At 36.8% G+C, this 19,233-nt stretch overlaps 2 protein-coding genes across 2 annotated transcripts in view; both read left to right on the forward strand.

The window, feature by feature from the left end:
• Positions 1 to 2,713: 2,713 nt before the first annotated feature.
• LOC134660991 (nuclear receptor subfamily 2 group E member 1) lies at positions 2,714 to 9,075 on the forward strand. Its single transcript, XM_063516880.1, has 4 exons — positions 2,714 to 3,048; positions 7,119 to 7,355; positions 7,582 to 8,255; positions 8,889 to 9,075. Exons 1-4 carry the CDS (start codon positions 3,018 to 3,020, stop codon positions 9,069 to 9,071), a joined length of 1,125 nt encoding a protein of 374 aa, XP_063372950.1. The 5' UTR covers positions 2,714 to 3,017; the 3' UTR covers positions 9,072 to 9,075.
• An 8,839-nt stretch (positions 9,076 to 17,914) lies between these two features.
• The window catches only part of LOC134660904 (calcium-binding mitochondrial carrier protein SCaMC-2), a 69,074-nt gene continuing 67,755 nt past the window's right edge, over positions 17,915 to 19,233 (forward strand). The window contains exon 1 of the mRNA XM_063516774.1: positions 17,915 to 18,299. Coding sequence (XP_063372844.1) covers positions 18,126 to 18,299 — 174 coding nt within the window. The 5' untranslated portion in view covers positions 17,915 to 18,125. The remainder of the gene's footprint in view (positions 18,300 to 19,233) is intronic.

A 19,233-nucleotide genomic window follows, 5' to 3' on the forward strand; every position in this document is an offset into this window, starting at 1 on the left:
ACGATGGGCCAGCGCCGGCCACTCCAAGGGACGCATTTATGCGTTAGAGGGAGCAAGTGATATTGCTATTATCTCATTCTACCGCATGGCTGCGTCCCTTGGAGTGGCTGGCGCTGGCCCATCGTGTAGAGGAGCCACAGTTCCGAACAACTTTGAACAATCGGGGTAAGAGTTAAGTTATTGATATCCAACATACTATACTCAGAGGCATTCCTAAAGATATTGGATCTCAGACAGACCTCCTAGGCGGCGGCGCGGTGGGTCTACTCAACTGTCAACTGCTTCTTCTGGAGTATGCGGGTCTCGAGGACTATCAAAAGGCATATTGTTTAGTGAAAATGAAACTTGAGACTGATAAAATGACATGAAATTTTAGTCAAAAGATCATCGACCTTTTTTGGGGCTGTAGTTTAGCTAAACAAAGACTTCGTAGAGTCGGACCACGCCAAGTTTTCATGCCTAGTGCTACGTCAAGTAGTATTAGAATATGGATATGTATGTATGTTACTGCCAAGTTAGTGCAAAGTTAGCGTGGTCAGAGTCTCATCACATTTTCATGTCTGGGCTGTAATATTACAAATGCGAAAGTTACTTGGATTTGGAGGTCAAATTTGGACTGAAGATAGGTAGTTTAAGACGCGGGGAAGCACGCTTAGATAAACTGCTAAACCGATTTATATAGATGAAAAATATGTTATATAGTTTGAAACCCGAGGAAGGACATAAGACGATATTATTATCAATCGTCATCATCATCCAACGCAGACGAAAACGCGAGCAATCTAGAAGCTAGTATTTCATATATATTTTAACATCGAACGATTAATAGCTTGTTAACAACCCAGCAAAATATCTAATCAACCTCATATCATGACGCAACCGCAATCTCCCGCGCCTAGCGTTAAATTAAATCCATATTGAAAACCATAAACAGCATCGGTTAATGTTAAAATTAATTTTCACTTACTTGTGAAGTCGTTAAAAGGCGTCGTTAATGCGTAGCGGTTCCGCGGCCTGAAAGTTAATTCGTCCACGAGAGTTTCCGACTGAAAAACGTCTGTAGAAATTAAAAAGTAAGTTCGAAGGTTTAAAAAAAGTTATTTCAAACACAAATATACAATACTTGGGATTTCTTGTTCCATGTAAAAATATTTGCACGAAAAAAAAACCATCTTGAATATATTTATAATGTATAAATACCAATATGTACAGTCAGCAGCAGAAGTTGCTATGCGGGCGAGGTGTTCAAAATGATCTTGATGCGACTTTATTGTTAAGAGAATAAGCGCGCATCAAGGTAATTTTGAACACCTCGCCCGATTAGCAACTTCTGCTGCTGACTGTACACAGTACGTCCGACATTGATACTTATATGTTATGGGAAACTTACTTGTGAGAATAACTGAGAAAAGAAAAGGAGAAAAGTTTGAATAAAAGTTCTATTTAAATTGTACCGTCTATTCTATGGTCTTGTTTACTCATATTAAGTATATTTCCCTTGAGTGTAGTTTCAGTTCATTACTAAACACCAAGAGGTCAGCGTTGCCAATAAACAGATAACATTCTGAAAGCCAGCTGCGTGAAATCACAATGCCAACAACCAACAACTGTTTTTACGCCATTTTTTTGGCAAAAGCTACCGACTTTGCGATGTTATTATCCCTCCTTTGTTGCGTCCCACCGGGCCTCTGGTTCAGCTTTTGTCCTCGCCGAGGATTATCCAGGCCTAATTACCTGTTAAAACTCAAATTTTAAACTTTAATGGTAAAAGAGAGATGTTTTTGCAAACATCTGAGCGGCCGACTGATTTCGCTACCGGTTGACGCAAGCTTAGTGTTCGGAGAAACATTACTTTAGTCTGTAGTTTGCTTCTGTATTTGAATAAAGAATTTCTTTGGAATTTGCTCAGCGGTCTTTCTAATAGTTACAAAATCTTCTTAATATGAGAAAGTTTTGTGTAAGTTTGTTTTTTAGTGAACCTTCCATTGTTTGTCTCTATACTAGTCTCTAAAGATATCTAATAGAGATGCCACGAATATTCGGCAACTATTCGGTATTCGGCCTATTCGGCCACTTTGCCGAATATTCGGCCGAATGTTGCCTACTATTCGGCCGAGTACCGAATATCTGTTGCACCTACTTAAAAAGAAAAATTGCACATAAAAATAACCATAAACTATGTAGGTATATTTAGAATGTGTTCCTGGAAAGTTGTTAAATATGAAGACTGTCGAAGACCCTTTTTTGAGCATTTGTTGATTAAAAAACATTTAATTTTTATCATGAGTTTGTTTTGTTTGACTCTATTCATTAATGCTGTTCAACAAAAATATATATTAGCTAACGTCATCTAACATTGAGCTTTGTTAGCGAACAGTTTTCATAATAATTGTGACTCAAAATGCTCGCATGTCGTGCCGAATATTCGGTATTCGGCCGAGAGAGGGGCCGAATATTCGGTATTCGGTATTCGGCCTAAACCACTATTCGGGGCATCTCTAATATCTAAGTCAGGCTTTTTATCTGCATTGCAATTGCATATGATAGGTATTATGTACCTATGTGACAAATTATTCAGGTTATTTTTTAATTTAGACGAAAATGTCGATTAAAAAATAATGATTGGAATAGTTACGAAAATGGTTCCAACAGAATTCTTTTCACATTTACTAACTTCATCGAACAAAACCACAAAGTAACAAAAGCAGTGCCAAAAGACGTTAATTGTTAAACAACGAAACATCAGTCGGTCACACGAGCGCGCTAAGTTAGGGTCTGAAGTGTCCTCCTGCCATGGTCGCGAACACTAGAACAATCTACCTACAAGAACTACTTACCATTGTCCCTTAGATGCCGAACGCAACAAAAGACTTATTTTTAATACAATTGTTGCGTTTCGATTATTTTCTTATTTTCAAGTGCACTCGCGGTTTCTTGAATTTGGTTCGCACGGTGTGAACCAAACTTAATGTGAACTTTTTTAATTGTTTCTTTTTTGTTTTAGCTAACCAGCCAGTATGGAGATGCAGTCGATGCCCACTTCGTCGAGTAAGTATTATATAACCTTTTTTTGCATCCAATGTACATATTTATATAATATTATTCGTATGGATAGATATGTGTCAAAAGTGTCGTTTTTGGTTGAATAAATGTCACTTTTGACACTGACAGATCAGTTCCATAAGTAATTCAAATCTAATTTTAATCCTGTAATTAAAATCAGAATACGCCTGTTTAGTATATTTTCCTATAGGTGCTAATTCATGAGTGCCAGTAGCCACTATAATACCCCTTGATAACGAGATGCGTACTCCGCGAGGGCTAATTTGCCATCGATTCCCACGAGCGCATCTGCCCGATGACAACTCTCGTTTGTTTTCCATTGTTCTCACTGGCAGGAAACAATTAATTTGTCTCTGGTAATAGTGAAATAGTTATTTGTACAACAAGAGATCAAAGTTTGATATTTCTTCGAGTGCTTATTTTGAGTCCCGTGCAAGCGAAAGATCCTATACTAGATTCACTCGCTACGCTCGTGAATCTAATTTAGATTCTTGAGCGTAGTAAGGGACTCAAAAGCGCACGAGATGTAAATAACTATGATCTCGTGTAGTTCACAAAACTTTTCACCTCAGCAGTGAGAACATATTAGAGAACCCGAAAAATGTATTCCTTCTTCATCACTTACCTATTCACTCATGTTTTCTTAAGATATACCAACAATTAAGTTTTCACCTCAGCAGCTCGAACAAGGGTACTTTGCTAAAATGCGATTTTGCTCACTGTTTTTAAGTAGCAAAGTACCCTTGTTCGAGCTGCCGAGGTGAAAAAAATATTACGAATTTCGAATTTTTTTTAGGTCACAGCGAAACAAATAAATTTTAAAATTATATTTAAAAGCTGACGGCGTCATCATAAACTAGGGTTTAATTATAGTTGGTCTAATCAAATTATCAGTAAATAAGAACAAAAAAACTCTACTCATCCTTTTCTTTTGGGTGCTAGTACTAATGTAAGACAAAGATAGTATGATTCTGTCTGTCTTATGTTTGAAATGAGACAGTCCTTTAACAAACTATAAGTATAAGTAAAGATGTTTGTTAAGAGAACTAAATCGTTATGTACCTCTAACCTAAGTGGTCATTAAAAATTAATTAAGTAAACTAATAGAGGGTTAAAAGAAAAGAACAGTGGGCAATGAAAGCGTGTGGCAAATGTATTACCTATTATATAAATTGAATTTTTGACTAAACCTTATTTAAGCATTAATAAAATATCAACAAATCTGTATGTTTCGAATGCAAAACTGGTATTCAGTATATAATAATAGTAATTTATTTTATGACTAATAAGTAAAGTGCCAACCTACAAAGTGAAGGGTGCAAACATTCCACGCAGTATCATGCAACATTAATAATCGGCAATTCTCTCACAACCAGTCATAATGGCAATCAGCCACTAAATATCACGCGATAGATGTTCCCACATCCAAATTTAAAAAATATTTAAACCCATCCCTAGTTTACTAATTACAAATTTATCAACAACACCCATCGCGGCGCTAATGTGTCGTAGTTAGTATGAAATTAGTACGTAGGGGATGTTAGTTCTGCTTTTGTCCGTCGACTCAAATAAGTTTGTTAACCGACACGCAATGTTGTGACACAGGTGACCGGTCACACGGGGTCAGGATGATACCATCGACAAGGATGATTAGGGTTTGTTTATGGGCTAATAATGAACGTTTTTAAATTTCGAACCGTTTTCAATGAATAGGGATCGGTGGCTGATTAGAGAACAATACTAATATTTGGCAACAAAGACCAAAGAGAATAATTGAAATACATATATAAAAGAATAGCTGGTAACCAAATCTTGTCAGTAAAAAAAGGCGCGAAATTCAAATTTTCTATGGGACGATATCCCTTCGGGCCTACATTTTTCAAATTTGCCGCCTTTTTCTACTGTCAAGATCTGGTTGACCAAGATCATTACCGTTTTACAAAGGACTTCCTTATTTGGTGTAAATTAACATCGTCATATAGATAGGTAATATTAATATATAAAATGTATAACCTAGTATACCTATATTCTGAACTTAGATTTGGCTTTCATAATTAGTAACATAGTTTCATTTAACTTCCCCTATAAAACGATCCGCCTCAATTACTATTGTTAAATTATCGTTCTAAATAAATATTTTCGCACATCTCTATTTATTGACTCTTTATTTGGATTGGACCCAGGATCGGCAGATGTCATAACTTCATCAAAAATCAAATTCAAATAAAGTCTATAACCATTGAATACGAAAAACTTTTATTTACTGGGCTTACGGAGTCTTCAGACAACGCGATAAGCTTTATTATCCATTTTAAACTTTAATATAAAGCGTCAAGGTCGTTTTACGATTGCGTTATGGCGGTTTTCAAGTTATCCTCGATCTGTCATTATCCTGCTTAAGACGTATTAAATTGTTGGAGTCGGTTCAAGATTGTCTATGGTAGTTTTTTCTTTTTGAACCAGACACCGCGCTTCCTGCCGTGCAAGTGCGTATTATTCGGATGCTATTGAAAGGAGATGCCTTTGTGACTTGCCTAAATACTCGTAGTTATAAAGACGTATTATCTTGCTCGTGGGACCGTGTTTGCGAGCGAATGAGGTTGAAAAAATGCATTGGAATTTGTTGAATGAAAGCTCTCGGATGACTTTTTTGGGATAAAGTCGGAGATGAGATTTTGGCGAGTTGAAATTATGGTACCTATTGAATTAATGACTTTTAGAGGTATGTAATTCCCAACCGATTTAAAACCATTTTAAAACACGTTTTGAGAACTCGGTTGTTTCAAACGAGAATCATTTAAAACCTTGGAGGATACAACTAAACGGAGTAGCCATTAACAGGCTTTCCCCTCTGTCGAAAATAGGCGGCCAACGGTCATACACAATGTATGGACTGACGTTTATCTGACATGGCTATTTTTACATTACGCATACATTTGACGTTCCCCTCCCCCGCAAAAATCGGCAGACTGTTTTGTACAGAAAATTACAGACATGGCGTCTCCGTTTGATTATATCCTCCAAGTTTAAAACGGCCTAAAAACCTAATATACTTAGGTATTTACTGCATACAAAATAAACTATGAATTCATATTAAAAGAACGGGGAACAAAAATATCACTTTTAAATTAAACGATAAACGGTCATTCTATAAATCATAGGCACGCTCAAGAAATAAGACATACTTAATATTTCCATTTTTTTCATCACAAACTATTTCAATTCACCAATGACGCTCAAAATCGTCCGGCAATCAATCAAAATACCCAAGATTGTGAAAACTAAAAGCGCATTCTAATTGCCAGTCGCGCCTTTCAAACTTGCATTCAAAGCGAAAACATCCCACTGCGCAAACGCGTCCCCCGATATTGTATGCCAGAGTGAATGGTGTCGTAGTGACATACGTCTGTTTAAAATAAGAACATTTTGTAGAAGGGGCGCGTTTGGGCGGAGCGTGTGCCCCGTGATCACATAATTGTGACACTTTTACCGAGTACTGATTTATTGCTTTTATGACCGTTATGTGATTCGGCTTGAGGGCTTTCGGTTTTGTTTTGTAATAGGAACGTTTAGTTAGAAGTGTCATCGATATGAAAGGACTAGGGACGATTGGACAACTACCTATTCAGACAAAACAATTTCAATAGTATGTACCGAATGACTGTTTTTAAATTCTTATAAATTAAAGGTTAACCTTAAAAACATGGAAAATACAACGATTTACGACCGAATTGCAAATTGTAGATGGTAATTTTATAAGACCCTAAGTGTATATAAGGCCTGAGTGGATGCTCGAAGCGGAGCGTTCGGCGGGGCGTGCAGCGTGGCGTCGGGCTCACAAGTGATTTGACCAGCGTGCACTAAGGCCGCTCCTATACGTTTGCATTTGTTGATGATGGTACGTCAGCAAACATTAGATAGGTAGTACGATGAACAGCGCAATGCGATGCGCCAGTAGGGCGCTACCAGTCATTCGCCAGATCTAAACGAACTATTTTTTTTGGGTAATTTCCCCTGTCAAATCTATAAATGCAGTAACGAATATGTCTCCCCAGGTCGGATCCTCTACGACGTGCCCTGCGCCGTCTGCCGCGACCACTCCTCGGGCAAGCATTACGGCGTATTCGCATGCGATGGCTGCGCGGGATTCTTCAAGCGTTCCGTGCGCCGAGATCGTCGCTACGCGTGCAAAGCCCGTAGCCCGGGCGCATGTCTGGTCGACAAGGCGCATAGGAACCAGTGTCGGGCGTGCAGGCTCTCCAAGTGTCTCGATGCGGGGATGAATAAAGATGGTGAGATATTTTTGCTGACAAGTTGCTATTTAGGTATAGATCTCTCCCAGCCGTGAGCTAAAAGTTTTAATCTTCATAAATCTGGCATTGAACGCACGAAATTTCACCTGTTTTTCTGTAGCGCGATCTGAGTTGAACCTTGCACGTTAACCACATTGTCATATTAAGACTGATGATGATGATAATATCATGAGCTCTAACAGTATTTTAACTCCATCCCCAACAGCAGTCCAGCATGAGCGTGGTCCCCGCAACTCCACCATCCGCCGACAGATGGCGCTCTTCCTCAAAGACCCTGCCATGCCCTCATCAGACATCGCCCTAACGCCACCGGCCCTAGACTTAGCACTACCGAAGCACGCCATGATACCGCCTGCACCCATGACTCTCTTCCATCCTTACGCGTACAACAGACTTATGATGCCTCTAAGCCACTGCTCTGCTAAAGCTCCGTCCCCACCGCCTATCACTCCATCGCTCCTAACCCCATCGGACCCTGAAACGATATGCGAAGCTGCCGCGCGACTATTATTCATGAACGTGAAATGGGCAAAGAACGTCCCAGCGTTCACGTCTCTATCCTTACCCGACAGACTGCTTCTATTAGAGGAATCATGGCGAGATTTGTTCATCATAGGGGCGGCTCAGTTTCTATATCCTTTAGATTTAAAAGTGTTAATGAATTTCAAGAATACTGCAGTTGAAAAAGAAGTAGAGGAATTCGAGAAAGTGCTAAGTGAAGTGGCGAAGCTGCGACCGGATAGCAATGAGTTTGCGTGTCTGAGGGCCGTGGCTTTATTTAGGACGGTGGGCGAGAAGGATGCCCAGGGTTTTAGAAGACTACAGGACTTGCCTGCCGTTGCTGCGTTGCAGGATCATTCACAAGTTGTTCTCAATGAGGTGAGTTCACGAGTATATTTGATTAATCTCTTAACCGGTCTTTAACACAATTTTACAGTGAGAAATAAATTACAGATAATTCACTTTAGTGGGTAATTTAGTTTGATCTCATTTGTATAAAAGTAAATTTAACTTCATGTATGTGTATGATAAGGATTTTGGTTGATTACTAACCAACTTTTTGCATTTTATTGAGAACTATTTTTTATGCTCTAATACTTGCAAGATTTACGAGCACTGCTGAGGTTTGAACCCACTATTTTTGACCACCACACACATATAAAAGGTTAAAAGATCCTGAATATACATATCTAGAGTAAAAGTGAAGTAGTTCTTTACTTCCACAACACAATAGTGACCTCAAATTTTTGCAATACTTACCTATGGCAGTTCACACGAAAGTCATTAAGACGTAGTACTATGATTATGTCTTACTAGCGACCCGCCCCGGCTTCGCACGGGTTACCAAATGATACATAAACCTTCCTCTTGAATCACTCTATCAATTTAAAAAAACGCATCAAAATCCGTTGCGTAGTTTTAAAGATTAAGATACATAGGGACAGACATACAGCGAGAAGCGACTTTGTTTTATACTATGTGATTGTTTCTAAGCAATTAGTTCTTTTGCAGTATACATTGAGGACATACCCATTAGGCACATCCCGAGCCAGCCAGCTCCTGCAAGTGCTGCCGGCCATGAGGCGGGTGCCGAGCGACGCTATCGTGGAGCTGTTCTTCAGGGCCACCATTGGCGACATTCCTATAGAGAGGATAATTAGCGACATGTATAGGACGGGGAAGGATACCGTGTAGATTTCATTTAGCAATACCTGATAAGTGATAAGGATAGGTACGATATAATATGTCAAATAATATGTATTAAATAAACGTCGCTAATACCATAGAGAAAAAAATACATAGAGTGCTCACTCCATACATCAGTTTTAGTACCAAAAAGACTATTAGCATTACTATTACCGGAAAGTCTTATGCTGTTGAGATAAGACTTTCCGGTCGGTGCTACATCTATTGTCAAGTAGCAGTACTGATAGTTCCGCTACTCGATGCTAGATGTAGACACTGAAATTAATAGTCTGAACTGATGTATGGAGTGAGCACTCTTGTCTTACTATATTTCTCTATGCTAATACTACCTACATATAACAGGTGAATGCTAATATGTACCTAAATTCGGTTGGTGTACACGTACAGATAGTAAACAGCCTAGCCCTATGAATGTTTTTATGAGTCAATTCTATCTATATACAGTACGAGTACATATGGTGCAAATTTACCGCCCTAGTGCGGTAATAGCACTATACTGTGAGTATATCGAAAATTTAAAGGCCCATAATGTACTGTAAAACGTTGTAAAATACACGTGCGAAACGGTAAGCAACTCGTGTCGATTTAAAACACTCCCTTGCGAATTTCCTACATTTCGCACATGTATCGTAATGTACTATTATATGATCGGATGTTAAGTCAGATAGATCGTTAGAAATTAAAAATAAGGGAGTGGTTGGTGCTAATTAACTACTAAGTACTTCTACGCCACTACAACTTTTTAAAACGTTGTTCTTAATTTAAAATTGCACATGCGCAGTTAGTTGTCAAACCTTTGATGGGTTAAAAGGGGTTTACACGTCATCCAGTGAAAAAAGTACTAGGAATTCATACCAAACTAGGAGCGATTCCAAATACTAAAACACACGAGAACAACAACCCAAAATGTAGAAATAACTTGAAGGTAGTCAAATTAGATGACGGCAGCAGCTATATAATCAGTTATTTAAATTGCTTTCATACTGAACATTCGAATATCGTTTTTGCTTTGAGGTTAATTCAGAATGGCCGCTGAAAAATCAATAACTATTTACTTTAGCCAATTCCGTTGGAAGCTTTAGGCCTAATTTTTTTATTTAAATTAAATTTGGAGTCAATATTATGATTTATGATCGACCATAGCAAAACAATAAACAGAATAATCTATCCCATACTTTTCTGCCCACAAATACGCCATCTATCAGATTTGACAGACAATACGAACTAGTCTAGAAGGTTGGAACAGTTTCCTAGGCTACATTCAGACAATAATAATTAGTCCAAATATCTTTCCAATTCAATCTATCAGTACGTCGCTTACCAAAACATTATGTTTCGCGCAGGTACGCATGAAACAATACGATTACAATCTAATAGCAAATTAAAATTTTAATCGCAAACAGACAGTCATATATGCTATAGAGTTCTGTAGTCCTAGTATTTACCGAGTCTCGTTGCTTGGGTCAGCTGTTTACAAACATAACTCATTATATTTACATAACGCTTTTATTAATTATGAATCTTATACATTAAAGTGCCCGTAAAATTTAAAGTCATACGTGTTTTCATTCACAAATACATGTAATACCATTTTGTGTGTTGGTATCAAGCTATTTATTTTTTCTACATCCGTACTCTTATTGGTCATATAAAGGGTCGTGCACATATCTTTAAAACCCTACCTTATAGTTGTCATGACAAGTCTTTAGTCTATTCCCCAAAAACGCATTTGTGCATACAGTATCTTTTTGGCACTTTTCGATACTTCGTGTAATGACCTCTTAAAAAATATTGTATTAGATACATTTTTCAGTAACCTAGAAAACCGTTAATAGTAGTTATTTGCTGTTTAAAAAAAGATTACCTACTAATTCAATATTGATGTATGAATCAAAATAGGACTTTACTGTGATTTAAGGGTGACTTTCTTTGTTATGAAGAAGATTCTTGATAAAAAATGGAGTAATCATAACAGGTATATCGTAGGTAAATTACTTATGGATTATTTAAATATTTTCGTAACATGGAAGTGGAACTAGCCTAAAATTAGGTTAATCTAATAAGATAACGATAAAAAGTAAAATTAAACAATATAAAATATTTCATCTTCATAAGTTCAACTGTTTCGAATGTATAATACTTTATTAGTAGGCATAAGTAAATGATTACTTAGAATACCTACTTATAGAATTTCGAATTTATATATTAATTGCCTCAAAGAAAATTAAGAGTAGGTACCTACATATATTTTGTAAAATTGTTAGATAAATAGATATACCTACGATTGGCACGAGTAAAATTTTCAAGTGATAATAGGTATTTTTTATGAGGTGTAGGTATGGTTGCGATATCTAAAATGATAATATTTAATTGTGGGTCATGGATCCACTCTCTATCAGTGTATCCCAGTTATACTAGCTAAACGCTCATTTTACATAAGTAGGTACCTACTTTTCTAGGCGCTTAGCCAACATGTCAATCGTTTATCGACCAACGCGTGCCAACGCCAAATGAAAATCATAACCCTCCTTTTGCTTTGCCGTAGTCGGGTAAAAATGTATCGGGATGACAGATGATGTCACGTGACTATTTCGATACATTATTTTAGTTTCGATTGGCACTTTATATCAACGTCTGTCATCTTAGCTGGGCCCCCAGTTGTTGTACAATATGTATGTGTAAGTATGTACATATTAATTAATTTTACTTTCGTTGTGTCTCCCTGTATGAAAATACACAACGATAGTAGGTATATATTTAATAAATTTTAAAATTTTAATAAATATTTGATATTTATAGTGGGTAGGTAGGTAGTAGGGCAATACATACATTTATCGTGTACAAAATAAACTTATCTAAGTAAAATATAAGTTAGTTCAGTACTATAAACGGACCATCTAGTAGAATATAGGTACGAGTAGGTAAATACTGATATAAATAAAATTAATAACTATAATTTATCATTTGTTTTAATACTACTTTCACCCCATAATATAATAACTTTGTCCGGGTTTATTAAAGTCACTTTCTGTCCTAAAGTTTTGTTATACTAAGTTATTAAAATACACATTTCATCAATACATTCATTATCCATTAGGTACCTAATGGGTAGGTGCCTAAGTGTGGGATTGTTTTATAAGTTATAAAACAATTAAACATAACTGTGGCCATCTTCGGTCTCTAACATCCGTGTTACATTGCATTGTCAATTTGTCATTATAGTTACGTAAATCTGTTAAATTATCGTAATATCTTCCCTAAAATAAGAGCTAATTATGTAATAATATCAAAAAGAAACTTGGTACCTACCTACAGGTACAGAATTGTTTTAGAAGACTACCTAAGTCTATTCTTTATCCACCTAAGTACCTATTTGGCATGTAGGTAACTTACGCACTGGTTAATTCCATACAATTCTTGCCCCGATGACTTCTTACAAACCCTATGCCTTTCAAAAAAAAGTTAACGGAAATAATTACATACCGACAAAAAATGACTACAAAATCGGTCACAGATATTTAGGGTCGCTTATCCGTGACAATAAAGTCAGTTCAAAACATCACGTCCGATCTGACGTCTGAATAAAAGCCCATCCCTATTATACTTCATCAAATTCACTCAATAATAAAGCCATATTTCGCTAAGTAGCTTTTTATTTCTATTATTCTATCTCCATCTCTATCCGACCCCTGACGAGGGAACGAGAGCGAAGCGTATTTGTAAGACTGTCCTCGGGTTTCGACCAATAAGCTAGGGATGGCACGCTATTATGTCAAAATGACAATTCACAAATTGACGCGACCGAAAGTCTATAAACTCAAAAGTTAACCCTGTCTCCTAATCCACTAGAAAGCCAACTCTATTCTTAATACAGTACCCATCAAAATAGCTTGGCATTGGGATCACACTAGCTGCAACGGAAAATTAACTTTCAAGGGTCGAAATAGGGTTTATTTTTGATTGTTTTTTACGGGTAACGTTGGGAAAAAAATATAAAGGGGGTGAACAAAAGCTCATAAAAGTTTGAGATTAATGGGGATTTGGACACAATATAGAGCAAACGCACATGTCTGTCGGTCTGTCGTCAACGGAGGGCTCATCGCAAACAAAGGGACGTAATGCTGTCTACCGCGTGATGACGCTTTCATGAATTCACTCGTTTTACCGACTGCTGATAATGGGCTGATTTTAATTTTGTTGTTGATTTATTTCGTTCGATTTGGATAAAATTTGGCTGGCTTGAAGTGATCCTCATTCTGGCCGGAATAAAATAGGTGGGCAGTCACAACTTTTCTCGGAAAAAAAAAATATTATGTAGGTAAAAACATCCATACGTAGTCGTAAATCAGAGGAAGTTTTTAGGGCATACCTACGATGAAATTGCGCTTATAATGTACAAGAATCCAGGGGTTTCTATTTTCGGCAATATCGATAAACTTGCCTCTTTTTAGAAGAAAAATGTGGATTTTAATAAAAATAAAACAAGAAATGCAAAAGAAATCATCATTGATTGTTAGTAAAACGCAATCTAAAGCATCAGATGACCATTTACATGTGTAAAAAATATATTATGTCTACGAATACCTGATTAGATGGTAAAATTGTTTTATCCCGTAGAGATTCAACAAAACACGTCAAGAAAAAGTTGTGTAAAAAAAAGGGAAAGTAAACAAATAATTTAGTAAACAAACTTTTATAACTTTCCGCGCTACGGTCTACGCCGTAGCAATAAGTCTACAGCGTACGAATATTATACAGTTAAATACGAGTAATATCTATTAGGTATTTAAAAAAAAACAAAGTACCTATAATAACTAAATACCTAATAGTATAACTAATATGCTATCACTTCCTCAACCCACCAACGGAGCGGCAACGGCAGCTGACGTCCACGAGAGGTCATCATTACACATCCATCACCCTTAACCAGTTTACGAGGATCATGGAAATCTGTTCCTGGCCCGCGCCGGTTAATTAGTACTACTTAGTACCTACCAATGACAAACCAATAACCAAGACAAATGCAATTTTATGCTTAAAACATTCTAGTATGTACAAGCCCTCTTATTTGGTTTCAGGTCAAAGAGTAAAGTAAGTCTTTCAGGTCCAATGTGTTTAGATACACGTGCCTCCATGCTTGTCAAGAGGTTGAAAGAGCGATTTGACCAAACCAAAGACATATTATATAACTCCGTATAAGATGAATAAAGTCTAAGAAAAAAAAGGTGCCTCGGAAATCAAGAAAAAGTCATTCTCGGGTAGATGGCGCACACACCTTTGGCCTTATCTATTTCTCTTTGTTGACACGGAACAAAGTATTCTATTTTTTGAGGTAGCAAGCGCCATCTATTTCTTATTAGTTACACTTACTTTTTCAATGAGCATGGTAGGAGGCAACTAATAATATTGGTGAACTTTCACAAGATGGCACCACTATCCTGTCCTTAGCTGTTTACTAAAGCAAGCTCATAGATGGCTCTAATAATCTGAAATAACTTATCGTTTACGATCTTATACACATCAATCTTATTCACACACATCGTATACACATTTCTTTTTTTTTAGAAATAACAAAACGACTTATAAATAATAATGACATAAATATAGTAAAATCAATAGGCAACATTGTTTGTTTTAATGCAGGACCAGGGCTCGGAAACCGTTTTATTTTTCATACCGGTTTCATTCATTCACCCGGGAACGAAAATAATTTCGTTTTCGTTTGCGGTTACCGGTTAAAGAACTGTTCTATTGTGACACTGATTTATGCCATATCCGTTCGCCTTCCGTTTTTGTGGAACGAAATTAACCGGTTAAATTGTAAATATCGAAGCGAGATAAAACGAATAAGTATTACTATCTCTTTCACGTAAGACAACGAATTTAACCGAGAGTCTCCGAAAGCCGGCAGTATAGTACGGCTCTTCTGAGGTGAACTTTTCGCTTCAAACCGTAATCTTTCAAACAAAGGCCATTGTCTCTATTATCGCAAAACCGCTTGCTCCCGACTTGGCACGTGCCAGTACAACATTCATATTGAAAAACAACCGGTATCGTCATAGTATTAAGGTTCAAATTTAATGTCACTGATATTCTATATATTACGTTTTGGTAGTGTAGGACGATAGACCGCCCCGAAGCGATAGGGCACTCATATTATTTTGATACTTAGTGTGGTGTTAAAAATGAAACACGGTTATTTATGATAAAGCGTTGTATATTTGTTATATAACAAAATCTAAGGTAACAATGTAAATTTAAGATTAATAAGTTTAACATAGGTATAATCAAAATTTTTCCGTGTAGGTATATAAACAGTTATACTTACTACTAGATAAAATCGTGTCATAAAAAATCAGATATAATCAATTTCTTTCTTATATTATAACCGACCTTTCTTCTGACCGTTGACACGTGACGTTTTGTTAGAAAAGCTGTACGCTTCAAAGCTCCACGTTTGCCTTATCAGTGTTTTTATTGTTACTATGCGTCGGCATCACATCAGAGGTGCTAATTTCACAGTATCGTTATTTTAAAGATAAGAAAAAATAACAATGCTTGCAGCTGCACCTTTGTAAATTATTACATTTACCACCGCAAGCTAATAATTTAAATAAAACAATATAATAAATAACCGCGTTTCATTTTTAACACCATACTAAGTATCAAAATAATATGAGCGCCGTATCGCTTCGGGGCGGTTTATCGTCCTACACTACCAAAACGTAATATCTAGAATATCAGTGACATTAAATTTGAACCTTAATACTATGACGATACCGGTTGTTTTTCAATATGAATGTTGTACTGGCACGTGCTAAGTCGGGAGCAAGTGGTTTTGCGATAATAGAGACAATGGCCTTTGTTTGAAAGATTAAGGTTCGAAGCGAAAAGTTCACCTCAGAAGAGCCGTACTATAACCGGTATTATATCGTTCCCTGCGAACCATAAAATTCCGTTCCCTCTTCTTACCGGTTATGCCGGCTACACACGTAACTATAAATCGTAGCGATTAAACTGTGCAGTCCGACTGTGCAGATAAATCGAACGTTCCTAGTGCCTCCACACGCCTCCGATATCGGCGTCGATCGTCAGTTCTCTGCAGAAGCTCACGCAAGAAACATGTTATCCATGTCATCAAAGTTAATGTGGTAGTTAAGTTTTCTTAAATTTTCTAATGTTCCGAGCAACTTTCTTATTTTTTTTCTGTCATAAGAAACTTCTCCTGACAATAACTAACATATAGACAGTCAAGCAAATCTTGTCAGTAGAAAAAGGCGCGAAATTATAATTTTCTATGAGACGAAGTCCCTTCGCGCCTACATTTATAAAATTTGCCGCCTTTTTCTACTGACAAGATCTGCTTGACAAATTTTAAGACAAAAAGAATTAGCGAAATTGGTCCAGCCGTTCACGCGTGATGCCGTGACCAAGAGAAATATGGATTCATTTTTATATTTTTCATTACATTTTTCATTATTTACTCGAGGAACGAACGTGCGCACACAAGCAAGCTACGTGAAGTACTGCCGAAATGACCGATCGCCATCCACACGCAATGATAAAACTGTGCAAACGCATCGACAACGATTTTTCTAATATAATTTGCAACTGCCACCGATCAACGATAATCGACAACTATTTGTCATACACACGGCAGATAAAACTGCGCAAATCGGACTGCACAGTTTAATCGCTACGATTTATCGTTACTAGGGATTGCAGAACCGGTACTGTTTAAAAGAACCGGGATTTTCGGTACCGAGCAAAAATGGAACCGGGATTTCCCGGTATTTTCGGTACTTTCGGGACTGCCTTCAAAAATCAGTTTTCACATCAATTTTCAGTAAAAAAAAAAGCGTAAAACGACCACGAATCTTTTTTAAAACAATAAAAAAGTAGCACAGTGAAGGTACACACTTCTTTTGTACCATAATATGTGTCTTTAAGTCACACAATCATTAATATAATTTGTTTTTTTTCCTAGACTACATGATATTTTTACTATCTTTGTTGATTGGCAAAAACTGAATTGTGGTTCAGTAATATCATAATTATTTTTTAATATATAAGACGTTTTGTGAAAAAGGATAAAACAAATGATAATTTTCGCATACGTTCAAAATGGGCTGTGGACCTTCGAACATATAGTAACAGAACTATCAATACGACAAATCATGCCGTTTGAATTTGAATTAAAAGTAGTATTTTATTAATTACAAAATTGTCTCTATTTTTGCTTCTAGTTAGTATACAAATATGAAATAACTAATTGTTCGTATAAAATTATTTATCGTACAAACATTTATGCCCATAAAGTATCAAATTACGCAATTTTATATTGTCGGCATTATCAAACCCATTGACTTTTTTTTTTATTTATTTTAATGTAGTGGTCAGCCGTAAAAGTATTACCATTAGCCTTAGATTGATAAAATATATTTTTTTCTTTATGAAACATGATATTTCATGCTAAGTAACAGAAAGCAGTCAAATATTGTACCGGAAATTTTAGTCCCGAAAATCCCGGGAATTCCCGGTACTTTCGGTACCGGTATTTCCCGGGAGCAAACCCTAATCGTTACGTATGTAGCCAGCATTAGGAGAGAGAACGTAATTTTTTAGTTCGCGTTCCATCAATTAACCGGTTTTATTTATTGAACGAAATAATATAACGGTTTTGGAACGATATTAACAGGTATTTCAATACCGGTTCCGAGCCCTGTGCAGGACACGACAGATGGCGTATTTTTTCAGTAAATGACATAAATGACCTAAAAACGCTCATGTGCCAATGTACCGTCAGGGATGTGTGTGTGCGGACAAGGAAAATGTTAGTAGTGTGTGTGGGTGCGCAGTGCAGTCCTTCCGTCTAGCTGTCAACGGTTCGCTGTTCTCGGAAAGCGAGTGCGAATCTTCCAAAAATGATTTATAATTTATTAATTTTTACTTAACTTAGAGTTATGTATGACTATACCAATACCTCCGAAGATATATCACTATCTTGTTGTGTAACAAGTACTTACGCAGACGATAGACACTATGGTGCAGTGTCATCCACCGTTGGAATTAGAGGAATTACCAAAAGAAGACGAAGAAAGACTAGAAAAAGTGTTCGCTAAGTTAGATATCGACGGAAATGGGAAGATCGACATTCATGACCTGTCGGTCGCGCTCAAGGAGCTGGCTCCACACATTAACCGAAGTTACGCAGAGGTTAGAATTTCATTTTTTATTGTATGCTATATGGAATAAATAACGGTGGTTTCACCTCGCATCGCTATTCCCCACGAAACGCCGACACGTGTGGCTCGCTCGAGTTATGACTCACTTTAATTTATTCATATAATTTGGAGTAGCAACTAACAAAGTTAGAATACAAATGCACATTATACCTACATAATAGCAACTGTCATACTGTCATTAAAATTTGCACAGTTTCAAAATAGAATTTTACAAAACAGATGTTTTGATTGCATGATTTGTGCCAAAAGCAAAGTTCTTTGTATTGTAGAACATTCTTTATGTTCCATTTTCTTGCTCTATTGTCTGGCTAGTGGGTGGCTACTTACGTTTTTATCATTCTTTATCTATGTACCTATCATATTTTTTTACAACCTATTACAGATTTCAATAGCTATACATTCTTTTTACAACAATGACAAAATAGCATTTTTCTTGATTATCAATGGATGCTAAAGTTTATGAACTAAATCAGCAGTCAGCAACCTACGAAGTTGACGCGGGGCCACACTTCATTAATATTTATGACTTTATCAGACATTGTCGTGAATATCACTTACAAAATAGCCAGGGAGGCTCATGGGCCGCAAGTGAGAGGATCGCAGGCCGCATGCTGCCCGCAGGCTGCATGTTGCAGACCGCTGAACTAAATGAAGGGTACAGAAACATTCTTATATATGGAAAGAAGCCTAATTTTCTCACTGTCTGAACTGCAATATTTTGCCATTGGCTTGTTGATAAAGAGATTGATTTATCTTCTGCCAAGATTTAGCCAAAAATCTCATCCAGGTAATCTATGATAAGAAGATAGATTATATTTGGTATTGTTATGCAAAGTAGAGTATACTAAAAATGTACAGCCTCGAAACTGATTAAGACAAAATTACGTTTAGGCTGCTTTTCAACC

The sequence above is a fragment of the Cydia amplana genome, chromosome Z (assembly GCF_948474715.1).
Source record: "Cydia amplana chromosome Z, ilCydAmpl1.1, whole genome shotgun sequence".
Classification (NCBI taxonomy): Eukaryota; Metazoa; Arthropoda; class Insecta; order Lepidoptera; family Tortricidae; genus Cydia; species Cydia amplana.

Bases quoted from the DNA above. Each gene is read 5' to 3' on its own strand.
- LOC134660991 (XM_063516880.1), top strand. From the start codon at position 3,018: ATGGAGATGCAGTCGATGCCCACTTCGTCGA. The intron at 3,049-7,118 runs GTAAGTATTATA...ATGTCTCCCCAG, and splicing joins GTCGATGCCCACTTCGTCGA to GTCGGATCCTCTACGACGTG. The intron at 8,256-8,888 runs GTGAGTTCACGA...GTTCTTTTGCAG, and splicing joins CACAAGTTGTTCTCAATGAG to TATACATTGAGGACATACCC.